Consider the following 14,633-nt stretch of genomic DNA (forward strand, 5'->3'; position numbering starts at 1 on the left):
CGAAGCAATCAAGCGGTTAGGACGGGACCAAGCGATCGACCGCAATCGAGCTTAGCTGCACGACATCTTGCACACGTGACCGCCATTCGGCAAGGGACCCACCGTTGGTGACGTGGATGACTCAGATGCGTGGCTTAGGTATGGGTGGGCATTTCTTGATTTTCGTGGCTTATTTTAATTGATATTTTTCAATAATTAAATATTTTTTATTAATTAAATTAATTTTTATAATTGATGTCAATACGCATTACATATCCATTCTAAACTCGTAATATTTAAACAATTTATATAATTAAAAATCATAAAGTAAGATTAGGATAAGGGCAAGTTTGGATGGGTCACTCCATCCAATCCCATCCCATCATTTAAACCTATCCATATTCCCATCCCAAAAAAATTTGAAGAGGTGGGTGGGTGCAAGAATTTTTCATAATCATTCAATTCTAATTTAAATTTTTTTATTTTAAAATTTTTAATTACATTAAAAATTAATATATATATATATATATATATATATATATATATATATATATATATATATATATAAATTAATCATAATCACTCAAAAAGACTTTTAAGAAAGAATTTAGTTCCCTTTTTACTCACTAGGCCTGGGCCACTAGCTGCATGGGTACTGTAGGTGGGTTGGGCTATATTACAGGAGGGAGTCCGAGTCTGACGTGCTGCTCGGTTGGACTAACCTAACAAAACGAAGGCCTCTTTGTTTCTTAATAATCCCGGATGCAAAGCCTAGGCCCGTTTTGAAATGTCCATGACTTCTCCGTTCATGTATATTTATTTTACCTTTGGTAACTATTTTCCAAAATGATTTTTGATCCTTTAAAACAAAAAAAAACCACATTTGAAAACTAAAAAATAGAAATTAGAGATTTGTTTGGTAACTATTTTAAAAAAATAGTTTCTGAAAATTGTTTTTTGATTTTTTAGAACAAAAATATGTTTAGAAACCTAAAACATTTTAAACCTATTTTTAATATATTTAAAATTAATTTTTATATGTAATGTTTTGTTTTGGTTATTTTACATATTTGTATAATTATTTCTTAAAACAACTCTCAAAAAATAAGTAAAAATAATATAAAATAAATAAAAGATATTATCTATGGTCAAATGTGTTTCCTATATTTTTTGTTGGAGAACAAATAATTATTTTAAAAAATAGTTCTCAAACAATCAAACAAAAAATAAGATTTTTTTAAGAACATCTTTTAATTATTTTTCATTTATATTTTAAGAGTTATTTTAAAAAATAATTATACCTAAAAATAAAATATTAAATATAAAAATTATTTTTAAAATACGTAAAAAAAAAAAAAAAAAAAACACATACTAAAAACATTTCAGATTCCAAAATTTTTGTTTTACAAAATATCAAACCCCAACTTTTTGTAATTATTTTTAAAAATGCCTAGTCAAAATTTACTCTAATATAAGCTCCCACGGTCCCACCCATAAAGAAGTCGATTGTCCAAATAATTAACAATTATGGGTACGTACGCCATACCACACCCACCCACCCCCGTAGAAAAATCTCAAAATCCTTTAAAATCCATCCATAATTAGAAATTTATTTAACTTTTTGGATAGAATTGACCAAGTAGAAAATCGATTCTGACAAGGAGAACTGGTACGACCTTGATTAAAATAAATTAAATCTTAGTACAAAGCTCTAAAGAAAATTGACTTTTTCTAATCATTGTACTTGGGTTTAGTTATGGGGTTGCCTTCTTGTACAAGATCTAGCCCATTGACTTTCATTTATTTAATCAAACATTACGTTTTCAATATCTAACCGTTACTTATCTAATTTTCTTTTTCTTCTTAAATATCAAGACCAATTCCTCAAAGTTGGTTCATCATCCTCTTTGAATCTCCTTGTAAAGTCCACTTGGCTCTTATTTTTATTTAGAAATTTTTGGTTAAAAAAAATGATGGAATAATCCTTAATTCAAAAAAGTGATTCTTGTTTTTTGAAAAAGAAATCGACTTTTTTGAAAAGGAAATTTTTTTTTCAAACCCTTAAGTGTGGATTATTTTATATCGATGATGTAAAAATAAGGGAAATCAATTTAAAAAGTGCATATAAATAATTTATGAATTCTAAATTTATGTTTTATTTTTTTATTTTCTTTTTTCACACCTTTTTTTTCCTTTCTTTTCTTAATACTTTTAAAACTTTAGGTCATATTTTTTTTTTTATACAAAATTCAAGAGAAAAAAATATTGAGAAAAATAGAAGAAAAGAAAAATAAAAAATAGATTTAAAGTTAATAAATTTTTTATATGGTACTTCAAACCTATTTAATTCATTTCATTTTTTTTTAAATAAAAATCAACACTATGTTTGATTTAAAAAAAAATCAAAGAAAAAATTAAGAAAAGTTATTTTCTCTTGTTTAGTTTTATTATTTTTTTAAAACTAAATATATATTTTAAAATTATTTAATTTTTATATAAAATGGGTAAAACATGATAAATAAATTAAAAATAGTATATAAAAATAATTTATTTATTTTAAATCTATTTTTTCTTTTCTTTCCTTTTATTTTATTTTTATTTTTTCTTTTCTTTTTCTATTGTGTTAATTTCAATGCTTAACCTAAAGTAGATGCAAAAAAAAAAAAATTATATGAGAAATATATTGACTTGAATATCAATGGAGAATGGCATATAAAAAATGCTTGAATAATTGAGAACATCATGGTGATGTCATTTTGTATAACCACTACATTTTATCAATTTACTTCGTCTAACAAGTGGGTTGCTTGGACTCTTAATCCAACGTGCTTAACTTGTTTACACTAACAAATAAATATATCCAAATTACACCTTACAATTTTTAATTAGTGTTCCAAATCTTCCACGATGAACTCGAGTATATAATTCATTTAAGACTCAATTCATAGTAGAATAACAAATTAAAGATTCATATTTTATGTATGTTGATTGTAAGAATGATTTTATCGAAATGTCTATTAAAATGATTTGTATAAAAAAATTTGATAATCGATTTTGGAAGATAACTTGGTCTAATTTGTTTCTAACGTAAGCAATATGAATTCAACGGTTGAAATTTGATTTTTGTTCAACTCGGGAAAAAAAACAGTCATATTTTAACGTTATTATAACATAATTAAAAATTTAAGTTTTGAAACTTCTTCTTATAATTCTTATGACTTAAAATATTTTGTTCTTCATGCATTCAACCCTTAAATCATTTTAATTTTAAGTCTTTTACCAAACATAATAAAATATTAAAGCAATTTTATAATAATAATAATATGATATTAATCAACAAAAAAATGACATAAAATAGAAAAATAAATAAAAATTAAAACACAATGATAAATTAGAGTGTCTCAAGGAACAAACCAAAGGTCATATGAAACCTAGCCGATTGAACATGCCTAATGAAAGCTCAAATTTTCATGGATTTTCTATGGGAGTAGTATATTTTTCAAAAATAATTTTTAAAATATCGTAACATAAAAAAATAATTCTAAATTTGTGATACTTTTTTATTTTGAGTAGAATATGTTTTTTGAAAAAATAAGTTCAATATAAAAGTGAATTCATCATTTCAATATAAAAGGTTTTAAGATAAAAAGGTGATTATTTTTTAAAAAGACAAATTTAGCACAAAAGATGAACTCGTCTTTTGAAAATACATGTTCAATATAAAGTGAATTGGTCTTTTAAAAAGACAAATTTAGTATAAAAATAAAAAGAAGTGATGAAAAGTATCGTATTTTTATATTTATTTTTTAAACATTTGTATTTTAATAATATATTTATAAAAAAATTGAAAAAAAATCCAAATATTTTTCATAGTTACCTCTTAAATAAATAAATAAATAAAAATAAAATCCTCACATAAATGTTGAATTCAATGCCTGATCATGAAGCATGGGCCTAATTCATTATAATAATGATAACTTAGCTTGAATAACTAAGAATCTAGCAAAAGTCTTAGGATATGTTTAGTTTGGGGAAAATTTATGAGAAAATGTATGGGAAAAAAATATAAAGAAAAAGTATAAGAAAAGAAAAAGTAAAGAAAAATAAAAAATAAATTAAAAGTCCGATAAATTATTTTTATTTATCACTTCAAGTTTATTTTACTTATTTTAACTCATTGATATAAACATTAAATAATTTAAAAATACATAAATTTATAATTAGTTTTAATTATATTTGATTTTCTTTGATATCTTTTATAGTACAATCAAACATGAGAAAATCATTTTCCTTTATATTTTTTTTTTCCCTTATATTTTCTAACAACCAAACATAACCTTAACGTTGGGAGGCTCTAAAGAAAATGTGGATGGCTGCCTAAATCCAATGTATTGGGGCTGCCACATCTTGATCGGGCTGTATGCCCAAATTCCATTATTATTTTATGGGGCTTGTATGACTAGCATTAGAAGTCAAAGTTCTTTAACCCTAGATCTTTTTAAAATGATTCTCTTAGATCATATTTTAGAATTAATTAAAAAATGCGCACGTTAGACTAAGATAATGCTTTTCAATCAACTATCAAAAGGGGAGAATGGAGTACGACCCTTGACCTAATTAGATGTTAAATGAAGATCAAGGCATTTGTTGCTTTGATACCTGTCTTTCCTACATGGTAGCTACCAACTTCGATCATTGAAAATAGTTTTTTTTTTTGTTTTTTTTATTTATCTAGATGGGTATAAGAATTTTTTTTTTAAAAAAAAATTGCTTTGAATGCATATTTATGTGATTTAATTTTTTTTTTCAAATAATAATTCTTCTTTGAATTACTTTTGAATGAAAGTTAAGTTTTTTGTTTTTTGTTTTTTTTAATTCTAATTATGTGTAGTACGACTGTACGAGAATAAGATGGGGAAATGAATTGACTTAAAGACATTCGGAGAAAATATCAATTTATCTTTTTTATTTATATTCACACCTTTTTAAATTGACAAAAGGGAAAACATAACAAAATTTTTTGACCAATACAAGATTGACAACTATTTTTTATTAAAGGTGACAAAGTCCTCTACAATTGTTCGAACAACTCAATTTGATATGTTTTTTGTTTATTTGGGTTGAATATAATTAGGTTTAAGTCAAATTCATGAACGTCTTTGTAAAGTTGGTGGTTTTTCAGTTAACTTGCATAACTTGAATTTGATTGGGGTTGATCCATTTAAATTTATTTTTAAATAAATAGATTATTTAAGATACGTTTAGTTGAGATATTAATGATGTAAACATATATAAGATTCAACTTAACCTAATTATTAATAGAAGAATGTGATTGTTAAATGTATTATACGACACGTTACCTGTTTATTTGTTAGATAGTATCTAAATTAAGGTTTTTAATACAATTATTATTCGTATCGAGTTTTGGTTGAATTATGTAATAAAATACTTAGACTTTGAAATGACATAAACATGATACATAAACACAAATTACAAACCTTAATTTTATTATTATTTTATCATCTATTTATAGAAGAGATGTGATACTTTTACTATCATTTTATTAGATACGATAATAAATTGCTAATAAGATATGAAAATCATTTTTTTTTAAAAAGAAAAAAAGAAAAAAGTTCCCTCATTTTAGAGAATAAAAAAATTATTTTATGTTGTATTTATGAGCATGTTGAATTATTAATTAAAATAAAAAATTCACTCTAAATATATTTGCATTAATAGGATTAAATTATTTGACCTTGACTGTCTAGCAAGTGTGAAATAGAAGAAAGAATATAGGGACAGGAACCTTGAGGAACGACCGCCCATTTCTGTCGACACCGCCGTTGATGATCCCCACCTCAAATGGTCAAAAGTCCTCTCGAAGCCTTTTGACCCACCAAAAAACCTTGGGAACCACTGAACGAAAACGTAGTTGTCAGGCGGGCTTCAAATATTTTCTGGCAAGCTCTGAAAAAAATGATTCATCTTCTCTGATGCTTCCATCTAATGATTATGCAGTTTGATTTTTAACAAGTTCAAAACCCAAATCTCAAACTTGTTGCTTGGAAAAGCATTTGATCTTGAGTGCGACTGCCCAAAAACACAGTGGGAAGGCGTTGAAATAGCATTGAGTTTGGAGTAGTTTTTACTTTGAATCCGTGGCCAGAAGCTCCTATTCTCTAAATGCTGTTCAAAGCATATTTAAAAGCAGTTTGAAAGTGCTTTTAAGAAAAACGTTGAAATCTTAAGGTCTTATTTGAATTCAGTTTTGAAAATTTAAGAACTTCTTTCTATTTGTTTGATTAATTTGTTTTATAACTTTAAAAAATATTAAAGAGTATAATATGCATATTAAGTCTAAGTGTTGTAAGTTTAAACTTTTGAAAAAATTGGTAGTTGAACATTGAAATCAGTTTAATGGGAGGTCTCGGGTTTTCTTGATTTTTTTTTGTTAGATATGAATCAAAATTCCAAATTTCATCCCTCCATGCCAGGTATTGAACTCAAAGAGTGCACCTTAAGTTTTAAAAAAAATGATAATTTAACAAAAACAACTTAATATAAAAATTAAGAAAATATTTTTTTTTTTAAGCTTTATTTTGATTTATACAACTCTTAGTGTTGATACCTCGAGTCTTCAATGATCCACGTAGTTGCCAGATGGATGGACGCATGATTTCAACTCATAAAGGTTCTTGATCCAGTCGTTATACCTGCAAGAAGGCATCCGGACAGGGTGTCCGGACGCACCCTTCGATGGTTTTGTTAGCCATGGTCAGAGAGAGAGATATAAATCAGTTGGCCTTTTACCAGGTATTAGGAGGTTACCAGAGATCTCATTCTCTTCGTGTGAAGGCCTATATATACAGCTTCAGGGGTACTGTTCCTCTCATTAATGGTGATGAGATATTTTATGTTGTTATGATGATAATAGGCGTTAGTAGGAGCATCATCACCCTACGAGCGGCTGTCAGAAACCATGGTAGGTGATGCGGCTGTCAGAGATCGTGGGAAGTGACTTGTTGTCATTTCATCTTGTCTTCTCACTCCGAAGGTGACAGGATGTGAGCCATGGTTGTTTGCTGTGATAGCGTGTAAGACTCGCTTTACTTTAATTGATGACCCGGACGATTATATCCGGATGGAACATGCTGATTACCCGGATGTATTGTGGAGCGGATGCATTATGAAGGTTGTCCGGATGTCTGTGCTTTGCCAGCGACGTTTGCTCTTCCTTTGAATAGGAGAAGGTGAAACGTTATTTGCCTTTCCTTGAGGCGGTCCGGGTAGGAAAACTGTATCATGTGTATCCTTAGGGGAATCCGGATGATGATGGTCCGGCTGATAACACGTGCCACGTGTCACTGTGAGATGCGTGCCACGTGTTTTCCAGAGGGAGGAGTCCCTACACTTAGGATTAATAAAACCTAAACTTTATAATACCGATATTACTATATTAGTAATTTGGTCTCTGACCTCAACTTCATCAAACAAGATTTAAAAATCTTATATCACACGAAGTAATTTTTTGATAATGTAACTTTAGTATAGTTTACTAAGTTAGTTAATTTTTGGAAAACTCATTTTTAATTTCACTAAAATAAAATTTAATTATCATGAAAAACATTAAGTCTTTCCTAAACCATAGTTTTAGGAGTGTCATGACTCATGAGTTTCAAAATTATTGTAAATTTTAAAAGTAATATTTAAGTATTTAATAAATGGATTTATTTATTTATTATAAATATAACTCAAAATGTATATTTATAAAATATTTAAAATAAGAAATTTTATTCACACAAAATAATTTTTTTTTATGGAAAATATATTTTTAAACTTGCTATAAAAGTTGATTAAATTTTCTTTAAAAAAAATGTTATAAAAAATTAATACAAGATTATTTTTTGGTCAACCGGTAAGGTGGCATTGAGAAGTCATGCATGACATCCAAGCTGGATATTATTGACCACGCTGTTTTCATGCAATAATTATTGAGTAAATTTGTAACGAGTAATACGGAGGAAATAACCACATATTTCTCCTCTTCCAATAGGGATTTCGATCATCAAATGAGTCGAAATATTCTGCGCCATCCATTAATATCAATGCATTGCTTTTCCCTTAGTTAATTAATTATTATTTTTATTTTAAAATATTTTAAATAAATTTAAAATAATTTATTTTCTAATTATTATTCATTAAATAAACCAAAAAGAAATATTCAATTCGAGTTTTTTCAAATTAAGGATTGCGTTACAAGCAACACCAAAAAGTCAAACATTACTTAAAAAGCAATTCACTTAATATATAAAAACTTTAAAATGTTAAGGTTATAAGACTAAATGTCTGCTTGAATGTCTTAATTTTGACTTCTATCATTTTTCTTATATTTGACTAAGGCCGTGTTTGGTTCCGAAAAGTTATGAGAAAAGAAAAGAAAAATTGAGAAAAAAAGTTTTCTCATATATGATTTTCCTATGAAAAATATGAAAATAAGTTAAATATAGTTAAAATTATTAAGAGGTTTATATTTTTAATTATTTAATCTTTATATATAAGAATTAAATAAATAAATAAAATTTGAAGTAGTATATAAAAATAATTATTTATTTTAAATTTAATTTTTATTTTTCTTCTTTTTTTCTTTCTTTTTTATTTTCTTTTCCTCATATTTTTTCTTAAACTTTTTGAAAACCAAACATAGCATTTCTTAGAAAATTAGTAGAAACATTTTATTCACTAAGAAAGAATTTTCTGTTTAGAAATTAAATTTTGGGTCAAATGAGGAGTAGCAATTGGTGGAACTTTAAGCTTCAGTTGAAGTGTGTCGACATCTAAATTTTCCAATGTTTAAATTGGACCTCCAAGAATAAAGTACATATATCCTATATTTCATCGAGCATAAGTCCTCTCCCTCCAACTACGTGTTCTAAAATTAGATATTTTTTAAAATTAAGACACAAATTTCAATTACACTTACCTAAAGTCACGGTTTAATTTTTCTTAATTACATTTTTTTTAATAGTATCAAATTAGATAATCCTTCATGTGAGAGTGATTATTATAGTCTAAGTTTCAAAACCAACAGGCAATAACGTGCACAAGATTCAACGTATAGTGATTGATGTGCAAAACTTTCAGCCATGTTATCAATGGTTCCATCGTTTAGTAGTATCTGGTCTACCAAATGATAATGATGGCTTTAGGCGAAATATTTGAAATATTATACATTATTTCAATGTAATTATTATTATATTTACCTTTGCAACGCATAAACAAATGATAAATACTTATATCGAGATCGAGATTAATTTTGATATCGATCTATAATATTTCTGTATTATTAATAGAAGTCTATACTTATCTAACATTAGAAATTTTTTCTCTTATCTAATAATTTTATTTTGATTTATGATTTTAATATAAATTTTTAAAAATTATGACTTTAATATCGTGATTAATTTGAAGTTGAAAAGAGAAAACAAAAACTATCATGAAATTTTGAATTAACTTACCATAAACACACGAATCAATTTGTAGGAGAAACCATGTTTCGAAAGTGAATGTGAAGCCGCTGAAAACTTCTACTTTTTTGACTAATTTTTCCTTTCTTTAGTCTTTATTACAATTGTTTGAACACGATGAACATGGTTACCATGCCATGCACGCTTTATGGCTGAAAGAGATGAGTTGTCCTGTATACCCATCTATCCATCCATGTTAAAAGAGGTGGGAAAATTAAAGAAATGGAGGAAAAATCAATAGAGAATACAGACTGAGGTTTGACCTGAAACAGCTAACAGAAGAAACCCTAATCCACTGAATTAAATTGGTCCGCAAACGGCGGTCGCCGGAGCAACTAGACGGTGCCAAAACTTTGACCCAGGACCAGTGGCCCATGTGACTTTTGTTATGTACGAAACTTCAACGATAGTGGTTGCATGTATAAGGCTTATGGACAGGGTCCGTGGGGACCGGTCATTGCGGCTCGATACTCTCTCTTTTTCTTTGTTTTCAGCATGCTCTCTGACATGTTATGGTAAACGTTGAAGTTGAATTCTTCATTTTTTTTTTAACGTGTGATTTTAAAAAATGTTTAAAAATTGGAGGGGTGTGCAAGTATTGTTTCTTTGAGTGCAATGGGGCTGTTGACATTGAGCGTGTGTGATCGATGGTGGCTATTATAATGGGTTTCAACTCGTTTAAGCTGAGTCAAAGTGCGGGCGGCTCTTCTTATAAGAAGAGAGTTGTGCAATTGGAGGGATGAACAAGGAAGAAAGAGCTATGGAGGCCGCTTTGAGAAGATCTGGTCATGGGGTTGTTGTGAAGGAAGAGAGGAGACCTGAAGCACCATGCGATGACGATGAAGGTTGCAGAGACAAGGCTGCTGCCAAGGTGAAGCCTTCTCCTCCTAGGGATTTTCTTTCTGTGGGGGTAGGCCGTAGTGGTTGCTTTGTTTTTTAAGTTTCCTTTTCCTTTCCTTTTTCTCAATTCTTCTCTTTTGGTTGATTTGACAAACTTGTACATATCTTTTTCACAAGAAAGAAAATCAAATTTTCATGGAGATCGTAGCTGGGTTTAATATCGATCTTTATCCCTTGCTTGTCATCCACTTCTGGGTTTTATGAAGACTACCGTTTTCGGGTCTACATCATAAAGCTATCTATTCTCTCTCATCTTTTATGAAGGCTCACATGAGCCGATCAAACTGGTCTTTTACTTTGGATAGACCCTTGAAATTTTCAATATTCAGGAAGGATTTCATAGCCTGATGGAAGTCGTATTAAAAAGATATTTTGAAGTTGTGGATATGATATTTTTGTGGATGATAGCATGGTTTCAGTCCTTTTCTATTAGTTCATAGCCTGTATGATATTTGACCCTTCACGATCTCCCAGAATTCACATGCAGTTCTCATAAATGCTTCTTCTATAAAGTGTTAAGGTTATCCACATCCTAATTCTTGTTGTCATAAATATTAAAATTAATTTCCATTTGCTGATGGATCCTTCTCCTTCAGGCTGATAAAACGAAGTCATCTTCCCCCAGACGCGAGGATTTAAACTGCAGTTCTGTGCAGGTAAAGAAACCAACCCTTTTCTTGGATGTTAGTTTTCTTGCTCAATTGATTAAGAATTAATTTATATTTTCCCTTAGAATATTAATTGATTGGATTTACCTAGAACTATGTCATGATTTTTCTTCTTCTTATTTTTTCTTCCCACATATATATGCTTGGTTTTTGCTTGATGCCTGCAGGCAGGACGGATTGTTTTCCTAAATATATTTCATCATAAGAAGTGTAGTACTCTTGGGTTATAAGGAGGAATTCCTTTTTTCCAGAAGTAGATCCTCTTATAATATTTTAGATGTATGCATGGATTGAATACCATCTATAAAAGGTTTTTGACCTAAATGGAAGAGAAAATGATTTCTTGAGATGGTGTCTTTTGCTAGTGAATCTTTAATACATACGCACATAATTTTTCACAAAATCCATGTAATAGACAGCCAAATTTGGATATCTGATTGTCCAAAAGTCAATGGTAATCAGCTAGGGGCTAGTCCTAATACTTTCAATTTTGCCTAACATTTGATTAATTAATTTCAATTTTGGCTGTGATCATACACTTAGAAGAAGACAACATAGGACCTTTAGACCATGGATTTCAGCATATGACCGATTCAATTTGGATATATAGGTCCTGATCCATTGCACACATGACATATAAGGCTTGAATTTAATTTTTCTGGATCACTTCATGCATGACAGATAACTTCCGAAATAGACACATCGCTAACTTTGTGGTTTCAATTTTTTTCAGCATTATATGTTGGTTATCAAAAAGTAAATATTGGCAAAACCTTGTCTGTGTGAACTCTAGCCATTTCTTAGTAGTTTTTACCTAGCTTAATTTGGATAGTGCTTTAATCTATGATGCTAAACTGCAGTTACCAGCAATAAGTAAGATGGAAAGATCGATATCGTCTGCTGAACCGGACTCAGGAGCGAGTTCCTCGAGCCACAAGGATCAGGTTAGCATCGTTTTCCATCTTTTGTTCATGAAGCAGTTCAGGCATTTTCAACCTAAAGATGATGATGTTGGAATTTTCATCACTTCTCATCTTGTTTGAATATCATGCTCAATTATATAAGGTTGTTTTACATAGCATAGCATTTGAAAGGAGTTTATTTTTCTTTATTGCATGTGGAGCATCAAATTAATGCAAGAAATGATGTGTTCAATATTTGAATGTATGTAATACTAAATTTAGTTTCCCGTATATCTGGGGTTCCAGGATGATCAGCTTGAATCAGCCAAAGCTGAAATGGGCGAGGTGAGAGAAGAAAATCAAAGGCTAAGGATGTATTTAGATCAAATTATGAAGGATTACAAGACTCTTCAAATGCAATTCTACGACGTTGTCCGACAAGAAGCTAAGGAATCCACAGAAAAGGCGAGCATTTTACAAATTGAGGAACCCGAGTTTGTTTCCCTTAGCCTGGGAAGAGTTTCAAGTGACCCAAAAAAGGATGAAAAGAACAAAACTACTAGCAAAGTGGAGGATGACGGAGTCAAAGGCGGCCTTAGTCTCGGACTTGACTGCAAATTTGAAGTGCTGAATCCAAGCCCTGAGAATAGCTTTGGAGGACCAAAGGAAGCTGCCGGAGAGAGTTGGCCACCTAGTAAAAGCCTGAAGACAATGAGAACCGGAGATGATGAAATTTCACAACAGAACCCCGCGAAGAGGTGTAGGGTTTCTGTGAGAGCTAGATGTGATACCCCAACGGTTAGTATTTGTTTCTATACAAAGGTTTTGAGAGATGATCAACTCAATTTTACTTTCATGGATTAATGAAACTTAGTGTTTTAAGATTGGATTAACTAAAAAAATTCATTGATTTTCCGATACAGATGAATGATGGATGTCAATGGAGGAAATATGGGCAGAAGATTGCAAAAGGAAACCCATGTCCACGAGCATACTATCGCTGCACAGTTGCACCATCTTGCCCAGTTAGAAAACAGGTATTCTATAACGACTTGATATATATTCTCACAATCGAATTTTAATCTACCCCTAATGATGGAAAATTATGATTATTGATCTCCTAGAGAACCTCAAAGTATGATAATTATCTGTATAGTTTCTAACTGTTCTAAGCTTATCATGTTGCCTTTTGGATTTCAGGTACAAAGATTTGCTGAAGACATGTCCATCTTGATTACCACCTATGAAGGGACACACAACCATCCACTCCCTTACTCAGCCACTGCAATGGCTTCCACCACTTCAGCAGCTGCTTCCATGCTCATGTCCGGCTCCTCGAGCTCTCAATCTGGCTCTGGCTCCTGCCCGTTATCAGCCACTAGTGCTGATCTCCATGGGGTGAACTTTTATCTATCTGACAACTCAAAATCAAAGCAATTCTACTCAATCAACTCGTCGCTCTCGGCTGTGTCTTCAAACCCAACAATTACACTTGACCTTACAACAGCCTCATCCTCTTCCTCTTCCTCATCCCATTTCAATAGGTTATCTTCAAATTATCCTCCCCCAAGATTTCCTTCTACAGGTTTCAACTTCAGTTCTTCTGAATCCAACTCTCTGCCTATCTCCTGGAGCAATGGATTGCTTAGCTATGGCAGTACTACTACTACTCAACCCTACAACAGGAACCATACTGGATCCCAAAATTCTGGACGACATACTCAGGAAAATTTCTTTCATCCCCACGTCCAAAAGAACAACCCAGCTCCTGTTCAACAGCCCCTACCAGATCCTATTGCAGCTGCAACAAAGGCAATCGCATCAGACCCGAGTTTCCAATCTGCTTTAGCAGCTGCCCTTACATCAATAATGGGTGCTAATGGTGGAACCCATGCTAACCATAGTGGAGGAGAGGCCTTTGGCCAGAAATTGATGTGGGGTAGTGAATCCCTTCCTGCTGTTTCTACCTATCAGTCAACCTCTAAAGGAAATGGATGTGCATCCAGCTACTTGAACAAATCGCCACCCACAAATTCTCAGCCGGGAAGCTTGATGTTTCTTCCTCCTGCATTGCCATTTTCCACCTCTAAGAATGCATCTGCATCCCCTGCTGAAAATAGAGAGCACACTAGTTGATCAGGGGTTCAAAATAATCTTTCTTCGTCAATAATATTATGGCATACCATGCGAAGAATTTGTGCATGGAGAGATGATGAAGACAGCGAGCTAGGGAAGTTGAATGAATATTTTCTTTCTTCTTTGTTTATAGTAATACTTTCTTGTGATAACCTCTTAATATTAATGTCAGCGTGTGGATAAATATTCATGGGATTGATCAATGACTAAAAGCCATGAAACTCATGTGTAACTTCTATAATTTTGATCAGATTTGTGGAATTCTACTCTCCTTTATCTGCAACCAGTCACATATGATAATGACAATGATGTTTTCTTCACTCAAATTAATTTCAATAGTTTGTCAGGTGGATGATCATCAAAATAGAAAACCCTAGAAAGGGATGTTGACATATTCAATATAATTGATCAACTTAAATTCTAGGGCTTGGATAAATTCCCAGTAACCCTTTTTACTTTTTCTTTGTGTAGGGTTTATCCTTAAGGTTTAATTTGGCTCATCCTTCCTGATCATTTCAAAGTCC

At 30.8% G+C, this 14,633-nt stretch overlaps 1 protein-coding gene across 1 annotated transcript; it reads left to right on the forward strand.

Annotated features, from left to right (window-relative positions):
* Positions 1-10,067: 10,067 nt before the first annotated feature.
* On the forward strand, positions 10,068-14,433 carry LOC100250047 (WRKY transcription factor 72A). Its single transcript, XM_010665092.3, has 6 exons — positions 10,068-10,374; positions 11,000-11,059; positions 11,932-12,015; positions 12,280-12,771; positions 12,897-13,010; positions 13,174-14,433. The coding sequence occupies exons 1-6, from the start codon at positions 10,243-10,245 to the stop codon at positions 14,107-14,109; spliced, it is 1,818 nt and encodes a 605-aa protein (XP_010663394.1). The 5' UTR covers positions 10,068-10,242; the 3' UTR covers positions 14,110-14,433.
* The last annotated feature ends 200 nt before the right edge of the window (positions 14,434-14,633 follow it).

This window comes from Vitis vinifera, chromosome 17 (genome assembly GCF_030704535.1).
Source record: "Vitis vinifera cultivar Pinot Noir 40024 chromosome 17, ASM3070453v1".
Taxonomy (NCBI): Eukaryota; Viridiplantae; Streptophyta; class Magnoliopsida; order Vitales; family Vitaceae; genus Vitis; species Vitis vinifera.

Bases quoted from the DNA above. Each gene is read 5' to 3' on its own strand.
- LOC100250047 (XM_010665092.3), top strand. From the start codon at position 10,243: ATGAACAAGGAAGAAAGAGCTATGGAGGCCGCTTTGAGAAGATCTGGT. The intron at 12,016-12,279 runs GTTAGCATCGTT...CTGGGGTTCCAG, and splicing joins CCTCGAGCCACAAGGATCAG to GATGATCAGCTTGAATCAGC. The intron at 13,011-13,173 runs GTATTCTATAAC...TTTGGATTTCAG, and splicing joins CTTGCCCAGTTAGAAAACAG to GTACAAAGATTTGCTGAAGA.